Consider the following 24,932-nt stretch of genomic DNA (forward strand, 5'->3'; position numbering starts at 1 on the left):
CGAGCAAAAAAAAGTGTGAAGAAGTGGCAAAGAAACAGTCGAGTGAAGCTTAAATAAAATGCTTGTAGGTGATTATGCAGCATAATTTATGCAGACGGGCAACAAGGAACAACAGGGAGGAGCAAGCTCCAGGAAACAATGGACAACAGAATTGTGGCTGCTGTTGGCAGGCGGCGACCTGCGCAACTGAAACTGATTTAATTAAGCAGGTGATTAAAGTTGATGCCGGTTATTTGTAGCAAGAGCCAAAACAGCAACAAGGAGTCGCCTCTTTCCTGTTGCTTCGCGATGTCCTGGTCGATGTCCTTGTTGTTGTCGTGTTCTCTTCGCTTTTCGCCGGAAGTCGGCGTGTAAAGTGCGCGAAAAGTTTGGCGTCGCTTGTCCTGAGGGCCAACTGATAATTTTGATCCTACAATGCAAATGCGCTGGCCACGGGACAACGCGGCGTATGCGCAACTTTTGCACTTTTTGCATATTTTTCGCTGTTAATTGAATGTTGTTGTTTGTGTGTTTTGCCAAAGGTCGAAAAGTGAAATCAACGGTAATTAAAATTCAATTAGAACAACAACAACAGCTGTCGGCAATAATGATATAAATATACATACAGATACATACATACATACATACTCCCATGCATAACTATAACTTCTCCGAGTTCTCTATGAAAAGCAATTACAATTGGCCGTAGTTAATTGGTTGCCCCTCCGCCTGTTACCGTGTTAATGTAATGGCCAACAATTTACGTCAACTTAATGCTCATTTTCAGAGTGTGAGTGTGAGTGAGCGTGTAAGTGTGTAAGTGTGTGTGTGCTTATGTGTTTGTGTGAGTGGCTGCTTCATTTACTGCTCCATTTCTCGCACCACTTTCGCCTAGGTAAGATTTATGTGTATGTGAGGCGGGCAACTGTGTCAATCGCTGCGAACGGCCTCAAGTGTGCAACGCAATTTAGTGAAAATATCAAATTTCCACACTAACACACACCCAACAATACAATACACACAAACACACACACACATAGAATACACATTCGCTTTTTGCTGAACGTAGAAAAGTAAACAGAAGGTTAATGGATTTGACACACGGTTCAACGTCAGAGTCAGCATCTCTACGGCACTTGTGCGTGAAATGGATATGCTTTCAGGCCAAACACACATACACACACACACGCTTACACGCAACTCCAGCTAACGGTAAAAGGCACTGCAATCTCTTGAAGCTCGACCACATTTTTTCTTCTCAGGTTTCAACTTATGAGCAGCTTTTGTGGCTTTGTTAAGCACTTTAAGACATAGTTGAAATGACAAAGATCTAACACCTCCATCTAACTGGTCTTTTTTTTCTAACTTTTTACATACTGCTTAGTTCTACTCTCAAAAATATTGCATAATTTCAAAGATCTACCACCTTAAATTAATTTATTTTGCAACGATTTTAAAAATATTGCTTATTTTACAAATAAAATTTCTACACCCTTTTTAAGATCTTACACATCATCCACTTTTTTATATATGATTTTAAAATGATATTGCTTAGTCTTACTTTTGAAATTCTTGCAATTTGCAAACTGCAAAGATCTTATATTTATTTATCTGTTGAGCTATTCTCATAATTACAACATTCTTTCAAACATCTAAACCTTCTGCTGTAGTCTTTTAAATATAATTTTAAAAAATATTACTTAATTTTACAATAGAAATTTCCGCACTAGAACTTGAGCAAAGTCATGAACTCTTCTCTAGGTACATTTGTATGTTTACCCCAACTAAAGTCACTTTTCCTATTTATTATTTAAACTTTCACTGCACGTTCGTCGAGCTCTGGCAAAGGCAAAGGCAAAAGGCCAGAAACCGAAGGCAAGTTCCAATCAGACACCACAGTCAGACTGACAATTGGCCAGAAGCCCCAACAGCTTGTCACGTGTGGCGGGAGGGAGAAAAACAACACGGAAAAAGTGGAAAAAAGAAACTGCAACTGTTTACAAATTGTGCGCAGTTTTTGCGCCAATTTCCCATTTTCTTTTCGCAAACGGAATGATGCTGCAGTGCATCTGCCTGGCCAAATAAATCATGTGTGAAGGTGTCCTTACCTACCGCAGGCAATCTGCGCCACTGACAGTTTTAATGCCGCATGAAGTCCTGCTACCAACTCTTCCCCCACTCCGCCTTCTGCTCTTGCTGCTGATACCAGCTTTGCACCCAAACTTTTATGATTTCCTCCTGGCAACGTGGCTCTGACTACGTGCGTGGCTCGCACTTGTGGCATATGTGTGACGTTTCAATATCCTGTTGCGTGATTTTTATTTTCATATTTTTTATGTTGATTTTGCAGTTGCGAGTGGGGCGAGAAACCCTCGCCTCCTCCCTTCTCCCTCCTCCTTCCTCAGTTCGCCTGCTACGTGAAGAGTCGCAAGTCGCAAGTCACAAATCAAATGCCAGCCATTGTTTGCTTTTTGTTGTTGGTGTTCCCAACATCTTTTCCTGTTGTTTTGCTGCGTTTAGGCCTCTGAGCTGTCTACTTAGCCCGGCCTAGCTGGGCAGACAAGGGTGGGACAAGGGGGCTGGGACAGTGCCAACACTGAGGCTCAACAGCAGCCAATAAATCAAAATATAGAGATATGATTTTTTTTCCTAGCCATAACTTGATTTTTATCCTATTTTCTTCTGTTAGTTGTTGATTTTGTAATTTATGTCACGGTGTGCGAAGGAAAAAGTAGGATTTAGGAGTACATAAGCATTTGCTTATAAATTAGAGCAAATGACACTAAACGTTTTATTTAAATATTGCATTAGTGTGGATAGAAGAGGAAAATTCAATTTAGTGTAATATTAAAAGAATCAAATGCACAATGCAAGTGTAATGCCTGCTTTTAGAGTATAACATATAAGTTTGTAAGAAATATGTCTATTTTCAGATTACTTAAGTGAGTGTTCAAGCACATTAAAGCTCAAAGCTTTAGAAATTTTCATACATATAAATTGCTGCAATCAAATTAAATTACTGAAAGAAACTTCAAAATGTTGTAGAATTCCAAAACCTTTAAAGCACATTAAAGCTTTGCAGCTTGCTTCTAAGCTAAACGAAAAGCTTAAAGCTTGCTTAAGTCAGCTCAAAGCATAAATGAAGACTGTTTTCATTGTAATCAATCGTGTTTCTTATAAATGCTCTCAATTTTTATCTAGTTCCATTAGGTTATAAGTTATTATAGAAGTTACTTAGGGCTCTAAATTAAATGAGCTATCCTTGATAGAAAAGCTCTAAAGTTAGTGCGTCATTGCAGCCAGTCAGGCTTTGTCAATTTTTTAATATCCACTTGGTGTAGATGCTGGAAAAGTTTTCCAATACCATTTACCATAATTCCACTTTGCACATTGACACCTAACCAGAAGTCATTCAAAAAAGAGCGAAAGACAAGAGGAAAGGAGCCAGCTGAGTACAACTGAGTAATAGCCAAGTGAAAAAAATTGTGAAAAAGCACTCGAATGTTGAACTACACTTTTCGACATGGACACTTAACTGACAATGTCTGACCTTTTCAACAACAGGAACGAGCGAGGCCGAGAACCAAAAACCAACGACGACAACGAAAAGTAAAAGCAAATTTGTACCAAAAAATAAAAAGCAAGAATGATAGAACAAGAAGAAGGAGAAACTATGTGTACAAAATATCAAGAAATAACTAAAAATTGATGCATACACAAATGTGAAAGGCTGTGAATGTGGTTGCAGGGCAGAGGAGAAGAAAGAGAAGACAAGATGGGGTAAGGGAAGTGAAATGCTTACGTGATGCTTAAGTTTCTGCTGTGCTTGAAGGTCGCAGGGAGGGCAGAGACATAGACAGCGATAGAGACAGCAAAAGAGAAAAGGGACAGAGAAAAGCAAGACTGAGAGGAGGAAAAAGACAAGTCAACGCATTGCTGCATACAAAAAGGACACAGGACAAAGTCTTTGCTTTGGCGTCGTCTTTTGTGTCACGCACACACACAATTGCAAGCCGGGTGTCAAACTTTAAACTGTCAAAAGTTGCTCTCCCCATGTGTATGTATGTGTGTGTGTGCTGTTGTCCTTTTCCGCCTGCCTGTCTTCGTGAGCTAAAACACAGTTGTGTCCGCTGTCAACAGCTGCATAGACACGCGCCAGTTCAATATTGATGCCAACTTTAAAGGCAGCGATTAAAAGCGCATTTAAAGGCAGTCCAACCAAACCTACATCCACTCCCACTCCACTCCAAGCTCGAGAGCCGAGAGGCAACTCTTAATATGCCCAGAGGCAACCAGAGGCCCCACCTAAAGCAGCGCACAAATTGCCCCCAAATGAGCCCCAACCAATGCCGATGTCAGCCTGGAAGTATGCTACAATAAACTGCAGTAGCCCCCATGTGTGTGAGTGTGCGTGTGTGTATATGTGTGCACCGGTTGTTGCGTGTTTACGCAACGTAACCAAAGTCAAAACCTCGATTAGGATTCAATCTGCTGCGGGCCATTCTCGCAACGTTGTTTGTCGTTGTTGTCCTTGTTGTCCTTGTGTCGTAGTCCTTGTTGCTGTTGTTGCTGTTATTGCGCCGCAGGTCAGCAGCAAAGTCAAACCGATTAAAACGCACACACACACACGGACACAGAGTGGGGCAACTGAAATGCTTTTGTGGCGCATAGGTACGAGACTGTGAAGCGTATTCTTCAAGGGGCAATTAACTGCGCTGCGCTCAAAAGTATGCAACGAAAAAAGTGACGGGCAAAAAAAAATAGTGTGTGTGTTGTGAGAGTGTGAGTGTGTTGTGTGTGTGTTGTGTGTGGCTTGCATAGATTAGATTTTTGCCCCGGCCACTGGCTAAAATATTTGCTTTGGCAGCAGCTGCCACGCAAAGGGACCGCAGCTCTGGGCCATAAAATTGCCATTAACGCCAGCAAAACCTTCCACACACAATATCTAAATATATATTTTTTTGGCTTAAAGCGCTTAAATTTTGAAAGATTCTTTGGCTGAGAGCTGTCAGCAACATGCGCATCCAATTGCAATTAGCCAAGGTGTAAAGAAACCCCGAAGCAAAAAGCCAAAAACCAAAGCCACAAGTGGGCGATGCGAACATGAAACCAATTTAAAACAGCAAGAAATAAAGCGAAAAAAAAGTGAAGAAAAGTGTAGAATAAAGTACAAAAAAATACACAATAATTTACTCAAGGCGTCGTCGACATGGACCACGCCCAGCTGCTTGAGCAGCGTCTGCAGCAAATTAATTTCGCCGAGTGTCTTTTGCAGCAGCCCGCGGACTTGGCCAAGTGCTTGAAAGCCAAGACGACAACGCAGAAAAGGTGAGTAAGCCCAGAGCTGACAATCTGCTAAAGTATCTACAAGTGTAAGTATCTCCGTATCTCTGTATCTTCTGAATCTCTAATGCACAAACAAACAATTCATTTGCAACTCTCAATCTCAGCCACAATCCACAATCTTCATCTCAATTTCAATCTCAGCCAGCCATATTGTTGTTTAAATAAAAATTTCAAGCAAATTGCGTTTGTGGCAAGTAAATCGTTTGTGGCAAATAATAAAAAAAAAAAAAGGAAATTGTAAGCCGCAGCATATCAAATTACGCAGGCGAATGACAAAGTGTGCGTGGCATGTGGCAGGAGAGTGTAACAAGGTGTAGCATAAGCAGCGGCAAAGTAACTCAGCTTTCCTCCTCCCGTTAAGTGGCTTCTTTTGGGTTGGGTGGGTTGGGTGGTTTGGTGGGTTGGGTGGGTTGGGTTACTCTGACGGGGGTTGTCTTACGATGCGGTTGACAGTCAGCGCATTTGATGAGTTGCTGAAAAATTGTTGCTAATTTTTTAGCACAGACAGCCGAGCGGAGTTCCAAAGGACTATCCACATTGTGAAGGGACTTAAGTGCAAATGGTTGGCATTTTAATTTTATTAGAGACAAAGAAGGTAAGATAAAGTAAGCGAAAATGTTGAAGCAACAAGCTCAAAACCACAAATAAATTGATGTCGCACAAATCTGTGAACCTTGAGGATGATTTAATCAGGACGAGTTCTTGGGATACAAGTTTTTTATTGAAAATTTAGAATACTTTATTAATTTAAGAGGATAAAAAGGTTTTTTGAGGTTAAATAAGGAAAGATTAGGCAAATGTGACATTATCAAAAGTATACTAATCCGAAATTCAAAGCAAATGATATTCCGCTTGAAAATCGGTCCAGTACTGACCGAGCTATAAAAGTTTGAAGTTGGACGAACCTTTGATATAGAAATTTTCGTAATTTTTGTAAATCATAAAAAAAAAAATGTAAACATTATATTTCTTCAGAAAAATCGTCAGGTCCAAATAACCCAAAATTCTTTAACACATTTTTTTAATCTAAGCTACAATTTACTTAATTATTTTACTATTATTATTTTGAAATAAAATCAGCTTCTAAAATATGTACTTTTCCTTTGCATAACAATACCTTTTTATTGTATTTTAAATACACATCTTATTTTAAACTCATTTGTTGTACTCGTAATAGAACTCTTAAACAGAAGATTTGCAGTCATCTGCACCTTTGCTGACTTCAATGCACATACTTACAATATGTAACTCTGTGTCTCATTTAGGTTGTTGTTGTTCCTTTTGTTGTAGTCGTTGTTGCTGATGTTGTTGCTGCAGCAGAAGCAACAAATGTTCATTGTCTTGTAAAGGCAACCGCAGCCTCAAACTCAAACCTGTGTCACAGTGCAATCTACAGAGCCACAGAAAAATGCTGCCAACATATTTTGCACAGTGTTTTCTTACGCACACCCACACAATACACACACACATACACACATATACAGATGAGCGAACAGTCGGCAGACGAACGACTTGAGGGATTTTGCTGAAATGACATTTGGCTCCACATGTGACAGGCAGCCAACCAGGCAAGTCGGCTGGGGCAAGGGGCAGAGACAGGGACGGTGGCAACAACAAATAGCTGCAGCCGTTGGCATTGAAAAAAGCAATTTAAGTCAAGTACAGACACACACACACACACACACAGTCCAGCAAATACACCTACACAAATAGACTACCACACATAGACATGCTATCACGCACACACGCATGCCAATTGCTATTGTGGCTTACCTCTCACTCCCTCTCTCTCCCCTTTGCGCTCTTTGCATTTGCAAATTTTGATAAATTGCCGCTGTTACCTTTGGAGGAGTTGGCTCAAGGAGTCGAGGAGTCGAAGTCCTTGGCATATGTTGACTGTTGTCTCTCACAATGTGAGCAACTCAATTCGCAAAAAGGTGAAATCAAGATTAATTTGCAGCGCATTTACTTTTCTAAGTCAAAATGACACTAGCTTTTAAGAAAGAGACTTAAGCTTGCATTAAAAGCAACTTCAGATTCTTTTTGAAATTAATCCTAAGAGAACTTGCAGGTTATAGTATTGCATCTTTTAAGTACTTAAAAACTGATGCCAATGAAACCTAAAAATATTAAATTCAAGTAAAATATTTACTTCACTTTTCCAGAAACCAATCGACAAACTGGAGAAAATACCAGCTAAGCGATAAATCTATGAAATTATTAGCAACGCCAAATGAAATCGAAGGGAAACGTGAGAAAGGACCAGGGGGAGTAGGAGAGGGAAGGAGAAGGAGCAGTGGATGCCAGTCGATTTCAGCGATGCTTGGAGAGTTCTTGATAAATGGCAACTGAGAAATCGCATTTGGAGTCTCAGCTGCCAGGAGATGGAACGAGAGTGTGTGTTTGTGTGTGGGGTTAATTGAATTTAATTGCCCACTTAATGGTGCAATAAGCTGAGTGCAAGCACAAGAAAAGAAAGTAAATCTTGCGTGGAACTTGACCAAAAATATGTGTTTCTTCTTTTTTTTTAAATTTATATATTTTTATATATTTTAACTGTTGCCATCCATTTGTAGGTAATAATCTATTTTAGCACCTTTAAGATATAACAAATATATATAAATTTAAGATATTTCAACTTTCAATAGTACTTTCTATCTTTGGGTGGGCTTAAACAAGGCTTATGAAACATTTGATCTCCCTCATGTATCCACTGTGTCATAGCTGCAAAGAAATTTTCATGAATCTAACAAAATCTACTTGCAACATCGAGTTACCTAGCTTGTTGCCAACTAATACGGGGCATGCCGCATGCTGACAGCGCGTTTCATAGTCGAAGCTACCTGGAACCGTGTTGTGCCAATGAAGCACCTTGCCACGTTCGGGTTTCACCGCCAAATTCAGCTGTGGAAAGATAGTTGCCCCACCACTCGTGACATCATTGAGCTGAAAAAAGAGAGAGAGTTTTTAGAGAAACCACAATGAGCCAACGTGATGCATTTACATAAATCAAAACAGTGGCAATGCGATCATCATAGAAGTAATTGGTGGTGGTTATGTTCAAGAAGTCATTGTGGGTGAGATAATGTCCGCCATATCCATAGTTAAGCAGCTGTATATTACGATGTATGGAACTATCGATTATCAGTCCTGACAAGTCCTTAATCCTTTGTCGAATACGTTCCACCAGCTCGTTAATCAGACTGGAAAATCGATAATGTGGCAACCAAACACCGCTTACAGTGCGAACACTTGAAACTATGAATCTACGAGTTTTTGCATTGCTGACCGAGGCACGTTCCATCAAGGACTTTGTTGCACGCTCCAAAGCAGCGATCTCCCAACTGTAGACGACATCGTGGAATACAACTACATAAGGATCTAGAGATAACTGTTCCATTTTAAAAGGTGCCAAACGTAGAAAAGGAGTTGGAGTCCTTTTAAAAGAGCACAACAAGCGTGAGGGTTTCGACTTGTAGTTGGAGCTACAAAGCCGATGGTACTCCGGCTCAAATTCCTTAAGTTGTTCATTTTCCACTTTCTCTGGCATATTCGCCTTGAAATAATCAAGCCACTCTTCAACCGCACCACTAAACTGTGGCTCTTCCAATAAGACAGCTCGGGCATGAGCAGAGTTACCTAAATTCATAAAGAAATATTTTATAATGACGGCAGTTTTATTTAGAGATCTCTTACCCATTGCTGAGAGGGATCTGGCCAAAAGAAAGGAAATATCACTACGGGTTACGCCCAAAATCGAGTGAAGATCAGCCTGAGTTGGAGTAATTAAATGTCTTGCTGTGACTAACCATTCCTCTGCCCTTTTAAACTGCGAGCTATTATAATACAGATATCCTAACTCATAACAGTCGAGATACGAAAGCTTAGCACTGTGAAAAGGAGCAAGAGTTGAAGATTACTTAAGTTTTTCGGCTTTTTACCCACTTATATTGAACTCCTTCAAGCAATCCTCTGGCCATGTCCCAAGATTTAAGTTTATATATTTCTTTAATTCGATGTATCGCAGCCATTGAATCCCGCACCTCGTGAATTTGTGGTCTTATCTTTTGCATTTGCCGCACAAAATCAATTTGTTCTGTATGAAATTAAGCTGTGAAAAGTGGAAATACTGATTTAGATTCATACCTTGACCAACTGGTTGTTCCAATAATCTCAACACGTGTGTCCAGTCCGATTGCATATGTCGTAAAAGTGAGAAACCATTCAAAGGATTGGATAGAAATTCCTTTTCCCGACCCTTGGCCGACTGCAGTGGCTGTCTTAAGTATTTTGCCAGTCTAGGAATTGCATATCAGTCAAGAAAGTAATTTAAATTAATTATATTGCAGCTTACCTTTTGACAATGTCAATTCTCTCTTGCATTTGGTCAACATAGTCCATCAGGTTCAAATGGAGTTTCTCATTTTGCGACAACAATTCCAGCTTATCAGTCAAAGATGTAATATAATCCCGGTTTTGATGCGATCCATTCGATTGACACGCCACCAGCACAACAGTAAAAATCAATAAACTCACAATGGATCGCAATAATCTAAATTGCAACATCTTTGAACTTCATCTGAGGAATAAGTCAACTAGGCTTTTACCTAGGTTCTTAACTGATTGCAAATAGAGCGTGTCTGATGAATTTGTTATGGAAATTATGCAGTCTAAATATTTATGGCCCATATTACAATGAACTACTTCTCATACAAAAATAAAGATAGTTGGCTTACTGTGCTTAAAAGTGACTTATATTTGTAGTTTAAGACATGTTTGAAAATATAAATCGCAAACTCTTTTCTTTCATTGAACTCACTGCTCTTTCTCTTCCTCGCTCTCTTCATCCCGCATAAACTTGACAATGACTGCAAATCCAAAATATAAGTAGAAGTGCTGATATATATGATTGAATAAATTGGCTAACTTACTCATCGAACTTCCCACCATTTTGGGACAAAGTGTGTGCTCAAAGTTGCCCGCATTGAAGGTGACCAAAGCATCACCTCGTTGTGGATAGACAACAACATCGAGATTGGGTATGGTAAGAGCACCACCCAAGGCAACATCATTTAACTAACAAAAAAAGAATACTGTATAAAAGGATCAAATCGATATAAATCAATTCTACTTACAAATAAAATGGCTGAGGCTGTTACATCCTGCAAATCAATAAAATCTAGCTGCAAATTTGAATAAAAATATTATTCCATTAAAATTTAATATTCATGTCTCACAAATACTCACATAGGGCAGCTTAAATGGCTGCAAGGGACTTGTAGAATCATACTCCATGACAAATATACCGTCAATATCATTATCGAGTCCTGCCATGTCCTTCATGCGAACACCTAAAGTCCGAATCACCGAACTATAACTGTCTGGGATCAAGCAGCCTAAAATCCCGCCGCCTTCCTCAAATTTATTTCTCGACGGACAGCGTAAAAAGGCATTCCTAATGTGCTGTATCTCCCGATCGTATATGCCATCCTTGTAGATCATCACATAAGGATAATAATACAAATCTTCCACTCGAAGAGGCGCCAGTTCTAGAAATGGCGTCACATTTGTAATAAGTTCGCAACTCAGTGTATTATCCTGTCTGGATTCGCCTGCACACTGTTGTTGTAGATCGCTAAGGATTACAGCTGGAGCAGGAATTGGATCCTTTTCATTGTTTCTGCTTTTTTGCTCCAGTTGCCATTGTTGCTCTAAGAGTTGTTGATTGCCAGGATTCAATTCAATGGCAGTTGAAAGAGCTTTGTGGGACTCGAGAAATTTATCTGAAATGGAGTTATTTCTGTTAAAAATAAATAAATCGGGGAACAAGACCGGAGAACCGAAGAAAATTCCTCCCTTTAAGTCCCTGTTAAAAAAAACAATACGTACTTAGACTAAGGAACACCTTGGACTTCATTTCATAGACCCGCCAATGTGGCACGCCTATGAGATCATTGTGGGGTGATGAGTTGAAATTATCAGCGGCAACTGTTAACCACTTGACAGCCTCGTGGTACTTTTCCTGTTCGTACAGCTCCATACCCATGTAATAGCAGTCCACAGGATCGAGTCTAACAGGAAAATGTTAGTAAGAGTAATCTTCCTCGTCAGGTGCAGGACTTACCTCAAGTGCCTGTGGTTGACCTGGAGAAAGGAGGCGGGTTCCAAGTTGTAGAACTTGAATAAAGACTGTAGACGCTGTGCTGCCGTCTTCAAGGTACTCTTATCGGGAGTGCGTGATAAAAGACGTTGTTGCATCTGGATTTGTTCTTCCCCCAACTGCTCCTCCATCTTCAGTTGCCAGGCTGCCCAATCGAGACTCATGTGACGTATGAGCTTAAAGGTATTTAAAGGGTTCGACAAATACAATTCAGGATTTCTAGTGGCATCTTTGACATGTTCGCTGTATTCGTCAAGTGCGCTAATTAATGAAACAATAATATATTTAAAGATATAGTTGAATTCACTTATATCTTTCTATATTTACCCCTTGATTATACGCAATTTCCCTTGCAATTCCTTTGCGTAATTTCGAAGGTTAAGAATCAAGGATCTCTCCACTTCAAACAAATCCTGAATATCACTTTTACTGAAGCTATTACCCTGCGCAGCTCCCACCAGCAGTAATAGAAACAGATATCCAACCATGACTAGCTGAGTTTTCCTATAGTACAAAATAAGCTCAGAGAATCGCAGATGTTTTAGAGTTTAAAAATTACCATTAATGCGAGACAAATGCGATTAAGCTGAAAATTTAACAGTTCTCGAAGTAGATTGAATATTTTCTGTTTGCAATTTAATTTTGCATTAAAATTATTTAAATTATACGAAAACTTTCTGATTTTTAATTTTTTGAGTGAACGCATATTTACAGTTTTAGAGTCACTGCTAAGTTTATAATAACAGTTGGTTTTAACAGCCTGCTTGCAAGCAGTGCTAACAAGCAGTTCATTTTTCATTTATTCATTATATTTTGCCAAGTGCCAAAATCTAAAATGAATAATTTTTTTAATGTTGATTTATATGTGCCTGTAAATAGGTAGTCCGCTAGCTAGTCAATTATATAATTATAAATGTATTTATTTAATTTCTATCGCTAAATTATAGGTTACATTTCAAACCTTTCAATTGCTGCCAAATTCAGCGACAGAGCTGCCGGATCAAGCAAATTCAAATTCCCGCCACCTTTTGTCTGAATTGCGAGACAGAAATGCGCCACCTATGTATGTTTTTTACTATGAGTATATTATGGGACCAAAAAAATATATAAAAATCGAGAAAGTTCTAACAAAAATTCTGCAAAAATGTAGAAAGCTTTAGCTAAATAATAAAAAAAAAAAATTGAAAAAAAAAATACAAAAATTCAGAAAACCTTTTTTCGGAAATGTACGAATTTTTTTAGGTAAATGAAATTGAACCAGATCGAAAAATTTTATTGGATGGGCAACCCTCGGAAACCATTCAGTTCCTTGGGGCCCCAATGGGGCTGTTGCATTCTCAGTTGCATTTGAGATCTTATTTGAAACGGTTCATTGCGCTCTCTTAGGGCGTAAATTGCAACAAATTGTGTTAAAGAGAATCAATAATTCAACAGTGCGGACGCAAAACGCTCTGAGTGTGGTATATGTGCTTGCAATAAATAATTATTACAGTTTTTAACAGCAAGAAGACAACAGCAACGTCATGCTACTGCAGAGAAACAAGTAAAAAGCGGCAATATGGTTTCTTTCCTTTGCTAATTTTGTGTTCCCTGCATAATCCAATTAGTGTCTCGCTGTGTATACATTTTTTTGTTACTTTCGATCCAATTTCACATACGCTCCCACGCACCATATTTTGCTTGTCTAGACTCTCGAGAGTTTTTTATTTGCGTATCAGTTTTATCTGTTGACATATGTTTATTTTGTCTGCTTGTACATATGTTTGTGTGTATGTAATTGTGTTGCTGGTTACTTCAGTTGTTCACACGCTGCTTTATTTTCAATTTTGTTTTGTTCATCACATTCTGCCGGCGTTGCCAGTACTAATAATGCAGACCAGCTGCTTCTGTAACTAATGTTATAACAAAATCACACTTAGCTTAATTGTTTTATTAAAATTTTACAATATAAATATATTAAATTCTGTCAAAATTTCTATTTATTTTATTATGTTATCAATTAAGTTGCCCTTGTCGCTACAGTCTGGCAACGCTGTGCGCGACTTGTTCGCTCTCGAAGTTTTTTGTTTGCTCTTGCTCTTGCGCTTCATTTATTTATTCATTCTTTTCGGTTTTATTTATACAAAACGCTTAAGTGTCTTTTATTGATTTCGAAGCCGCGAACGTAAAAGCAACTGGCGACGGATTTGTTAATTGAAAGCGTTAATCAATCAACGCTACACAGTCTGTTGCTCGGCGCTCACTTTTCGTAGTGTTATCACAAATTTCGCGCGTGTTTTTTTCTATATATATAAAAAAAAGTTGAGCGCATTTTTAACAGGTACCTGATTGTTAAGAATACCTTTTATTTATTGACGATTACACGCTATGTATGTACATAGCAAATGCATTGTTAAGTCATATGTGCGATAAGATAGATTCTAGTTACATGGCCTCCCACGTAAAACACACACACACTAACACTCCCGTGCATTTTTTGTGTGTTGAAATGTCAGAGATAACAGCGCTTTGAATTGAGATAATATGAAAATATGCTCAAATTTATGTGTTGTTTATTATTGCGACTGTGATTTGTAGATATTTGACGCCATATGCTCGCATTACAATTGAAGTCGCCAATGTGTCGCACTTGCAGAGAACGCTGCTGACCGGATCCGCGGGGGGTGGTAATGGGTGGCGGTGGGTGGATTATAGATGTCTCTGCCTGGCATAAGGCCAACAAACCAATGCGCAACAATATACGGCAATTACTACACAGAACCACAGCAACACATACATACATATGAGTGTGTGTGTGAGTCCCAGTGCTGCCCAATTTTAAATGAAAAAAAGCTGTATAATATTACTCCACTGCCCCTAAATATTTATTTGGTTAAATGTTTGGAAATTCAGTACAACTAAAATATTAGTTTGGAGGCTCACCGTTATATGTATTTATTTTTGGCTATTTTTTACTGCCCCTAAACATTAAGTTGAAATTCTCATTTCCAATAAATTTAAAATATAGTTGTACAAATGTAAAAAAGAAGTTAATTTATAATCAGAAATTTAAATTGGATCTATTCTATAATCGAATTTAGAACCAAACAATGAGCTAGTTACTAATCGGTTATATCGGATTGATTAATTGCGGCCCGCTGCCTTTTGAAATAATTTGATTCAGAAAAAAGCTATTCGGGCAACACTGTTGAGCACATGTGAATCTTCTTATGTGTACATCATGTATTTGTATTTGTATATATGTACTTCAATGTGATAAGCTTGAAATTTCACTCAATGTGAGCGGCAACTTGTTGCCCCCGTGTGAGTAAAATGAGCGGTAAAGCTTTTGATTAGATATAACTGTTTATTCAAGAAACAAAGCTGCATGAAGCATAGAAAATCGATTACAGTAATAATTACAGTTACAGTTGTTATACTCGAATGTGTAGTACACTTTCAACCTTAACGCCTTTCGTCCGCATCGAAACTGTTCAGCTTTAGCTTGAGGCTGCCGCGTGTCAGCTGATTCAGATCGATAATGGACAGGTACGGCTTGGGGGGCACACTCACACCTGGTGGCACGGGCAACTCAATTGTCAGCGGTGCAGCTGCTGCGGCTGCCCTCTTGCTCCGACTGCCGCCGTGCTCACACACGCCTAGGGAATACTGATCATGCAGGGCGCAACTGGCGGTGGCAGCACGCCGATAGTTCCGATAACCACTGAAGGTGCTGCTGCCAGGTGCAATGGGTACGGCTCGCGTTGGTGAGTAGCCTCCCTCATCGGAGGAGACGCCGCCGCCAGAGTCGTAGCAGATGCTCAGATTGTTGTAGGATATGGGGGCATGACAGCGCGTCGTCTTTGCCCGCGGCTTTACCTCGTATCGTGTCCTGGAGCGGGAACGCGAGTGATGAGTTCGAGGACGACCGCGTCGCTTTCCCTGCAACCGCATCTCCGACACCAACGGCACGGGCAGCACATTAATGAAGCGATAGTATTGCAGCAGTGTGCGCGTCAAGTTGCGACCAACACGATGATCTTAAAAGAAAATAATTAGGAGAGTTAATGATCACATAGCACACTGTCCAACTTCCAACTGTCATAACTTGATCAAAACTGAACAGATTTTCAAACGGAATGTCATTTTGATCATGATTTGGCCTCTTAATTCATTCTGCATTCAATTTTTGTTAATTTAGAAAATTTAATTATATTCGACCAAGATTCGATTTCGATGCTAAGGGTCCCCCCTTTGAAATTTCGAAAATTCAAAATTTTAAATCTCAAGTTTTCACTTTTAATCAACTCCTTATATCGTAATTAGTATAAAACAACACTTTAAACTTGATTCTGAGACCTTTCATTTTTTTGTAAAAAATCATGTCAAATTGAACAAAAATTTAGACTTGTAAAGTGACTAGCTCCGCAGTCTGACCAACTTCAAACTGTCATAACTTGATCAAAACTGAACCGATTTTCAAGCGGAATGTCATTTTGATCATGATTTGGCCTCTAAATTCATTCTGTATTCAAATTTTGTTCATTTAGAAAATTTATTTATATTCGACCAAGATTCAATTTCGATGCTAAGGGTCCCCCCTTTGAAATTTCGAAAATTCAAAATTTTAAATCTCAAGTTTTCACTTTTAATCAACTCCTTATATCGTAATTAGTATGAAACAACACTTTAAACTTGATTTTGAGACCTTTCATTTTTATGTAAAAAATCATTTGAAATTGAACAAAAATTTGGACTTGTAAAGTGACTAGCTCCACAGTCTGACCAACTTCAAACTGTCATAACTTGATCAAAACTAAGCCGATTTTCAAGATTTTGATGCTAAGGGTCCCCCCTTTGAAATTTCGAAAATTCAAAATTTTAAATCACAAGTTTTCACTTTTAATTATCTCTTTATATATTAATTAGTATACAACAACACTTTAAACTTGATTCTGAGACCTTTCATTTTTTTGTAAAAAATCATGTGAATTTGAACAAAAATTTTGACTTGTAAAGTGGCTTAATCCGAAGTCTGACCAACTTCAAACTGTCATAACTTGATTAAAACTGAACCGATTTTCAAGCGAAAAGTCATTTTGATCATAGTTTGTCCACGTCATCTCCTTACATCTCATTAAGCTGTCTTATAAACTTGGAAATAAATAGATCTACTTACAACCGTCCTCGTTGTACAGTGCCACCGTCTTGCCGTCGCGCAGATAATGACCCGCCATGGAGACCTCCAAGGTGTAGGCGTTGACAGTGTCACTCAAACGTTCACAGCAATAACGTCGCACGCTGCCCGCCTTCCGCTCATCCGCATTGAACATGGTGTGCTCGGCAACGTAATCCTGTGCGTTGCTGGCAAAGAGACGCGGGAATACCAGATGTCGCTCATAGCGATAGACATCCTCATATGTGTTGCCATAGATGAAACATCCGTGCATGCTGCTGTTTGCATGCAAATCGATCACAAAGTCAATCTGATAGGTCTGGAAATAGAAAAAAAAGTAATCAATAGTGTCAGTTAGTCAGTCAGGGGCCGCAACAGATATAAATTTTGTTAAAAAGCTAAGTTTCACTTTTTTTATGTTCTCCCATAACAATATTTATTTATTTAACTTGTCCTATGATAACAGTTATTAATGATTTTACTTATAGTAATCATCAATCAAAATCATATAATCATATATAATGAGTTGTCTATAAAATTTAGAAACTGATTTTAAAAACTGTTGACATAGGGAAAATTAAGTAAAATACAAAATGATTGTTTTTGGTAAGAGATTAAATAAATGTCCTGAACTATTAATAGCTGTTACTTCTGGTCCCTGATTGTAAACTGTATCATTATTGTAATAATCAACTTACATCCGAATTATCCAACTCCTTTAGCACATTTCTAATGGCATGCAACTCCGGCTGCGTAAACTCAGATGCCACATGCCAATTGCGATTCATATCCTGACCCATCAGATTGCAGCGATTGTTACCCAGAAAGACTCCATCCGGATTCACCATTGGCACAATTTTGAAAACGAAATTCTCGCGCAGAACATGCGCTATGGGATGATTGCCCACGAGGAACTCAATGAGACCCTGGCACACATGGGAAGCTGGCGCCTCGCTCGAGTGCGTCCGACAGAGAATGACAATGACGCGAATGAAGCTTCTCTCCAAACGATTTGTGGAGCGTTGACTGTGCGTCACTTGGTCGATTGTCAGCATATCCACATTTCGATTTTGCTGGCAAAGAAAAGGAACACCTTAATATCAACTCTAACCGATTAAAACAAGTTATTACCAAGGATTTGACGAGCACGCTGCGTGTAAATCGCTTCTCGGATCCTTGACGTGCATCGATCACATTGAGATAGGACTGCAGTCTGGAGTAGCTGTAAGGCGATGCCAAGGCGAACATGTACACATCCTCCTCCTTGTCAAAATTAAAGCCAAAGCTGAGCACATAATGTCCCTGATGCATTGCCGAGCGATAGAAGAACACTTGACGCTTTGGCAGTCGCTGCCATTTGGGTCGACTGGAGGATTTGACAAGTGGCGTCAGTCCACAATTAAACAAATTACGACTCTTGCTGATGTTGACAATGTTGAAGATCACACGCTGATCCTGCTTAACATTATCCACCGTAAAGTTGAACCAGAAACGAAAACGTGGATTGCAAGTATCTGGACGCAGAAATAAATCGTATTCGAAATCGCCCACCAACTCCGCCTTGCCCAGATTGCCCGTCTCAAAGGCGGCATCGAAGCATAAATGGCCACGTTTAGCCTTGCCGCTCTGCCCCGGAGGACGGATAATAACGCGGGATACATTGCCTAGACCGCCTTCGCCATCGCTGTCCTCGCTGTCTGCAAAGGAAAAAGGATATTTGAAAATATTAGCAGGAAGGATCGTCAATGTGTTCTGAAAGAGATAAATGAATAGACTTGATAAATATGTTAATCCCAGTACCATCTGAGCCACGTTCATACATGCTCGTGTGCTCCAACGGATCACAGGCTATGCCCAGCATTTTGTCAAACTCTCCGCGTTTACAAGTGACGCCAGCAACGTGCAGGACTCTTCTAATGCAACTGGATACTCTAATCCGCTAAAGGAGGGCCGTCATAAGTTTTCACACTTACCACCTAACCCATCCATGGCCATTCAATAGGTTAATCCTATCTTTAAACTTGATATGCGACGCCGCACACGTATGCGTGTCTTGATTATCGTTGCAACGGCAACGGCAACGGCAACTTTTCGTTGCAGTTGCTGCAACTGCCAAGCACATGCCACAGACGTCAACGTTTGAAATTGAATAGTCGCGGTTGCGTCTGGCAAATTGGCATATTACTTTTTCTTGTGCGGAAGTGTCGTGATTTATGAAAAGGAACAGCAGCACAGTCCATTGAATCTCACCTGAGTCACCCATGCCACTTGCTCCTTGATTGGATTCCTTAATGCATTTACTTCAACTTCTCCTTCAACTGTTCCTTCTGCTGTTGCTGCTGACAAGGCGTATCCTTTGGAGGCTCTAGCTGACCTGCTTTAGCTGGCAAATTAAAAATAGAAATAGAAATTCAATTAAGAAACATTGTAACGCCTCTTACCAGCTAGTTTTAGCCACTTTGGCTTGGGCTTTCACTTTTATTTTGACGCCACTCGATTCGCGATTCGCGTGCGATGTCTTGGTGAGAACTTATAGATTCCAATCAGCTTAGACTATGCGTCGCTCTGTCGCTCCAAGGGTTAACTGGCCGTTTGGGCCGAATCGGGCTGAATGACTTGCCTTGAAAGGTACTGTCTAATGTTTTGCTTGGCACTTTTGACGTTGCCATACATACTCCTTTACCGGATCAATCACGTGTACGACTGAAAGTTTGTTTGGTCGATAAAAACGCGCGCAGTTGGCATTGCGGTTTTGGCCACGTTTCACACAGAAATTTACCTCACGTCAGTCTTAAACTTTTAGCAACGGGCCAACTTGGCATAAACTCGCATTAAAAAGAGAGAAAAACAGAAAAAAAACAACTGGGCAAAGAAAAAGCGTCAACAAAGTTGCAGACCTAATTGCCTGCAGCTTGTTGCAGAAGACACACATAAATAACACACACAACTCGCCTCAAAGTAGTTCACGGGGCTAATCAATAAAAGCGTGCAACGTGTGGCACACAGAGGGCAACGTCTCCACACGCGTAATATTTATGACTGCCACAGTCGCACAGTCACCGTCATCGTCATAGGGGAAATCATATTCGTATCATCTGTAGCATGTCCAAACGCAGGTTGCCTTTTAATACACCCGCCCAAATGTACATAAAAGTGTTGTTGTTATTGTTATTGGTTTTTTGTGCTATTTTTTATCAAGATGATATATGAATCTAAAAGTGTAATAACTTGTTTGCTCTTATAGATTAGGCAGTGTGCGTCCACCGAAGCGTTGCAGAAGCGACATGGATAACACCTCCACCTCGGATATTGTTATTATCAATGGCAACTCGCACCCGGATCTGGCCAATATGGTTGCTGAGCGCATGGGCCTGAAAAATGGAGGATGTTCGGTCTTTCACAAATCGAATCGTGAGACTATCGTTGAAATTAGTGATTCGGTGCGTGGCAAGGACATTTACATTATACAAACAGGCACCAAGTAAGTGAAAATGGACAAATGATATAAATGATATAGTTTAAATCATCCTATTTTCTTGCCAGGGATGCCAATAACAACATTATGGAACTGCTAATTATGGCTTATGCCTGCAAGACTTCCTCAGCTCGATCCATTGTGGGTGTCATACCCTATTTGCCGTACTCGAAGCAGTGCAAGATGCGCAAGCGTGGCTGCATTGTGTCCAAGCTGCTGGCTAAAATGATGTGCACCTCTGGACTTACTCATATTATAACCATGGACTTGCACCAGAAGGAGATTCAAGGCTTCTTTGATATACCCGTCGACAATTTGCGCGCCTCGCCTTTTCTACTGCAGTACATTCAGGAGAGCGTGAGTCTGACTTGGATTTCAATAATCTTAATCGTTAATAATGTATTCCTTAAAATCTTAACAGATACCCGAATATCGCAACTCAGTGATTGTGGCACGCAATCCGGGCGTTGCCAAGAAGGCCAATTCCTATGCGGAACGCTTGCGTCTTGGCCTGGCCGTCATACACGGCGAGCAGAAGGAGGCTGAGAGTGATGAAGTCGATGGCAGATACTCGCCACCTCCCACCAGGTGAGTCTCCAAGCCAAGCCAGCGATTTAGAATGTCTCGCCTGCCCTAATTGTGTATAGAGCTTCGTATTTTGACTGAAGCTATTGTATTACACATTTTGAGTGCCGTTCTGTATTTAATTTTCAATTAACTTACGCACTCTGTCAATTTGTCAAGCTTTGTGTTGCTGCTGAGCAATTAAACTTTGTTTTATGTTAGATTAAGCTTGTTGTATGTTGTATATATCGAGAAGAAGTGTTTGATAGCTTTGGCTTCAATTGTCATCTAAGGCAATATCTATAACAGATTATAGATTGAAATGTAGTTTCAGTGCTCCTGCCATACTTCATTTTATATACATTTGAAGCTAAACTAATTTACTCTTTTTACTAAAAAATTTATGTACTTTATGTTTCTTACGTCTTCACAGAATTTTCGTTTTTATATAAAAAATACAAAAAATTTACATTTCTTGAAATGGAATATAATTTAAAAGAGCGAAATAAAGTGTACATAAACGTTTGTAGTGGCAAGAGCGTATATGAACATCATCTTTACACCATCCACATTTTAACCACGTGGACCATTAACCCTCCTATCATATATCATAATTGCTCGCATTTGCTGGTTGTTTTTTTATATTTCAAGACAACAACTAAGTACTTTAAGATTCCCAATTGGATTTTCTGTTATTGCTTACGCATTATTGGCAATATATTTGCAGTAGTTGCAAGTACCACGTTCCAATTTGCCACGCTCTTTGCAAGCGAAACCAATCCAAAATGTTATTCCTTATTTCTGTCATTTGTGTTATGCAGGGCGTATAGCAATATATTAGGAAATTCTATTGAAATGTGCACACCATCGGCATCTAGGTTTGTATTTATACAATTTCAAATTGAAAATTGGTAATCGTTTATAATGACAACACGAATTGTATATGTACTATCATTTTTCTTTTTTGGTTACGATTTCGACAACAACAACAACTTCAACTTTAACTCAAAAACACGCACCACACAAACAAACATCTGCACATGTCTGTGACGCACCACATCACACCACAAATCAATATTGCCAAAAATGCCAAATGCCACACTAATCACTAATCACAAGAAACTCTACTCCACAACATGCACCCAGCAGCAGCCGCACGCGCACGACCTCCGTGTCGGTGGGCGTGCCCGAGCATCCGGTTAAGGTCAAGCCACCGCTGACCATTGTGGGCGATGTGAATGGACGCATTGCCATCATGGTGGTAAGTATAACAAAAGATGTTGTAGACTCCAAACTATTAAGACTTCTAATGCTCGTTTGTTTGTTTTATACAGGATGATTTAATCGATGATGTGGAATCATTTGTGGCTGCCGCAGAGATGCTAAAGGATAATGGTGCCTGCAAGATCTACGTGCTTGCCACACACGGTCTTCTCAGCTCGGATGCGCCCCGACTGCTTGAGGAGTCAGTGATCGATGAGGTGTGTAGAGTGCTAACTATTCTATCTTCAACAATTAATTCCGTTTCTCTTGTTGCGCAGATTGTTGTCACCAATACCATTCCACATGAGGTACAAAAGTTGCAGTGCAACAAGATTAAAACGATTGATATATCGATACTGATTGCTGAAGCTATACGCCGCATACACAACAAGGAGTCCATGTCCTATCTGTTTCGTAATGTCACATTAGAAGATTAGACATGTACACATACACAATTGCATATATATACATACACACACACACATTACATTTACAGTGTCACAAAACGTCACAAAAATGCCAGTGAAGTTTCTTCAAGGAAGTTGCGCCTTTATATGTTGTTTGTTTTACCCCCCAAATGCCCACTATAATTTTAATAAATAAAAATATTTAATAGCTCGCTTGCCTACGGCTGCTCAAATAAAATGAAATATGCTTTTAAAATTAGAAAATTGTTTAATTTTATTTTAAATTCAAATTAAATTAATTTTAATTTTTAACCCATCTAATCAATCATTTCTTATTATTCTTAAGTTGCCTCTTAAGGTAGCAGGACACTTATCATTTGTAAAAAATTTCATTATATTTTTAATAAAAAAAAAATAAAACAAAATCATTTCAACTCGAATTCATTGCATACTTTTAGGCGTTGACTATAAGAAGTCAATTTACAATGTAGACACATGGATAAATTCCACACACACATGCAAATTATATGAATAAAAAGACATACGTACATCCTAAGAATTCCTTCACCCTACCTAATGCAATGATTACTGTGTACCAAATGAACATTACACTATTATATATTATAAGGTAAACAACCCACAAACTGCGCATGTTTCCGGTAAATACATATACAATTAAGTCAAATCAACAATTTACTTGAACCTAAGTATTTATAAATTGTTATTGTTAATATAATTTCATTGGCAATTTCGAATTAGTGAATGGTTTAATGATTGTTAACAATTATAAGGGGCAGCTAATCTCGCTAGTAAATCATAATTTCGCAATGGTTTTTGCTTAAATTTATATTAGCCATATAAATACAATAAATATATAATGTAATTGTAGTCATAAATTTGTTAGTTCATAATTTTGCATTCATTATGACCAATTACGTAGAGTCTTAATCAGACAATGGTTTTTTCTAAATTTATAATACAAACTCAATAATAATAAATATTATACTTAAGTGACTGACCAATTGTTTCATAAATTATTTTGTCACATAATTTTGCGACGTTTATAAATTGTAATTACTTCGCGCCAGGCAATTGAATTCGTTTATTTTGCGCTATTATTATTATCTATTGTATAAGCAAATTTGCCTATGAAGCAAGTACAATGGAAGTGTGTTACGAAGTGACGGAGACTGACAGATGGGCTTGACAAAAGATATTTAAACAAATATTGACACGTTCGTTTTTAAATGGCTGGCGGAAATGAGAACAACTTGATAAGATTACGGTACATCAAGTTTAACTACAGTGAATGCCCAGATAACTACATCTACCACTGTAATCAACTCTTATCGGTCGGAAATTCACCTTTCCAAAGACAATTGTAGAGGAAATCTTCGTTTTTGAGTACTATGCACCTTGGTTGTTCGCTTTAAATTACAGTTACTGTACTTGCATCTGTGAAATACCATTGGCGTTATATTCAAAGAACTAACAATCAGATATCAGAGACAAGCATCATAAATTTTCCATTCACGGGTATGTGATTATTTAAACAACAAATATTGAAATTGTGCACATCTCATAAAATAAACATGAGCTAACTAAGGGCCCACTAAACAAATGACGCTAATAAATATTTGCAACAAACAGAACAACTCTTTAATATGCTAAGAAATTGCAAAAAATATACATATTTACATAATGCTCTCAGATGCAAAGAATGCTGTGACTGTCTGGGCAGTATGATAATATCATATAGAATTAAAATTATTGTGAAGTACAAGCTATTTTTTTCTTTTTTTTCTGTTGCTAAATAGTAATTAATTTAAAAAATATATGCCACATTTATTTTTATAGTATATCTTGACGCATATTTGTCAAGCAGGAGGTTAATGAGATAATTTCCCGCAACTTGTCTAAAGAATGCGTCCAATGATGCTATGTTATCTCTATGATACCACAAACATACATAATTACTTGCTTGTTGAGCGTGTCGAGTTTATATCACTCTGCTGATGAAAATATTTGTCTAGCTAACGCTTTAAACCATCCAAAAATAAGATGGTTATTAACTGCCACGCTTAAGTATTCTAATTATCACGTGGTGTTAAAGGATTTAAACACAATTAAAATATACAATGCCATGGCAGCATTTTTTTAATGCAAATTTATGTAAAGCACCTTGTGTCATTTATCAATTGTAAGCACGCCGCATAAATTTTATAGTTAAACCTGAGCAAACGGCCAAAGTCGTCGGGAAATCACGTGAAGCGGCGAAACGTCACGCAATCAAAGCAAACGAGACGCGACGCGAACTTAGCTGATTGTTGGCCACATTGCTCATACGCCCCCTTGTCACCCGAACCGACGGAGCGGCGTGCATTGAACCCGCATTGGATGTTCAATGTAATTTCCGTAAGCTATATTCAAAACAAAACTGCACCCAGCGCTTAGCATATTGATTAGTAGCCCATCACAATTAATAGGCTGTACATACTATAGGCTGGTAGTATATCAAATGTTTCCATGTGTCTTTTTTATCAGTTTGCATGACATATAAATTGCCTATTAATGATTTCAAAC

At 38.8% G+C, this 24,932-nt stretch overlaps 4 protein-coding genes across 10 annotated transcripts; 2 read left to right on the forward strand and 2 right to left on the reverse strand.

Annotated features, from left to right (window-relative positions):
- Window positions 1–5,181: 5,181 nt before the first annotated feature.
- On the forward strand, window positions 5,182–7,828 carry LOC117791158. The gene is made up of 2 exons (XM_034630835.1): window positions 5,182–5,307; window positions 7,491–7,828. The coding sequence occupies exons 1-2, from the start codon at window positions 5,189–5,191 to the stop codon at window positions 7,675–7,677; spliced, it is 306 nt and encodes a 101-aa protein (XP_034486726.1). The 5' UTR covers window positions 5,182–5,188; the 3' UTR covers window positions 7,678–7,828.
- A 64-nt stretch (window positions 7,829–7,892) lies between these two features.
- On the reverse strand, window positions 7,893–11,992 carry LOC117792884 (prolyl 4-hydroxylase subunit alpha-1-like). Its single transcript, XM_034633192.1, has 14 exons — window positions 11,813–11,992; window positions 11,450–11,746; window positions 11,215–11,396; window positions 10,573–11,108; window positions 10,461–10,508; window positions 10,257–10,401; window positions 10,145–10,193; window positions 9,680–9,898; window positions 9,472–9,623; window positions 9,271–9,421; window positions 9,022–9,215; window positions 8,330–8,964; window positions 8,103–8,271; window positions 7,893–8,049 (listed from the first exon to the last, which is right to left on the reverse strand). Exons 1-14 carry the CDS (start codon window positions 11,971–11,973, stop codon window positions 7,967–7,969), a joined length of 3,021 nt encoding a protein of 1,006 aa, XP_034489083.1. The 5' UTR covers window positions 11,974–11,992; the 3' UTR covers window positions 7,893–7,966.
- Window positions 11,993–12,815: 823 nt separating this feature from the next.
- On the forward strand, window positions 12,816–22,613 carry LOC117791156 (phosphoribosyl pyrophosphate synthase-associated protein 2). 7 transcript variants are annotated; one of them, XM_034630828.1, is made up of 7 exons: window positions 12,819–13,028; window positions 19,885–20,121; window positions 20,184–20,472; window positions 20,537–20,703; window positions 21,826–21,940; window positions 22,014–22,160; window positions 22,221–22,379. In XM_034630828.1, exons 1-7 carry the CDS (start codon window positions 13,009–13,011, stop codon window positions 22,377–22,379), a joined length of 1,134 nt encoding a protein of 377 aa, XP_034486719.1. In that variant the 5' UTR covers window positions 12,819–13,008. The 7 variants fall into 7 exon arrangements, with proteins under 7 accessions (XP_034486724.1, XP_034486719.1, XP_034486720.1 ...); XM_034630829.1 differs by having other exon boundaries at window positions 12,820–13,028; window positions 21,829–21,940; XM_034630826.1 differs by having other exon boundaries at window positions 12,822–13,028; window positions 21,799–21,940; window positions 22,221–22,613.
- Window positions 14,812–18,501, reverse strand: LOC117791147 (cytosolic carboxypeptidase 6). The gene is made up of 5 exons (XM_034630816.1): window positions 18,441–18,501; window positions 17,772–18,337; window positions 17,339–17,713; window positions 16,644–16,959; window positions 14,812–15,504 (listed from the first exon to the last, which is right to left on the reverse strand). The coding sequence occupies exons 1-5, from the start codon at window positions 18,499–18,501 to the stop codon at window positions 14,930–14,932; spliced, it is 1,893 nt and encodes a 630-aa protein (XP_034486707.1). The 3' UTR covers window positions 14,812–14,929.
- Window positions 22,614–24,932: the final 2,319 nt, after the last annotated feature.

Source organism: Drosophila innubila (assembly GCF_004354385.1).
Source record: "Drosophila innubila isolate TH190305 chromosome 3R unlocalized genomic scaffold, UK_Dinn_1.0 2_E_3R, whole genome shotgun sequence".
Taxonomy (NCBI): Eukaryota; Metazoa; Arthropoda; class Insecta; order Diptera; family Drosophilidae; genus Drosophila; species Drosophila innubila.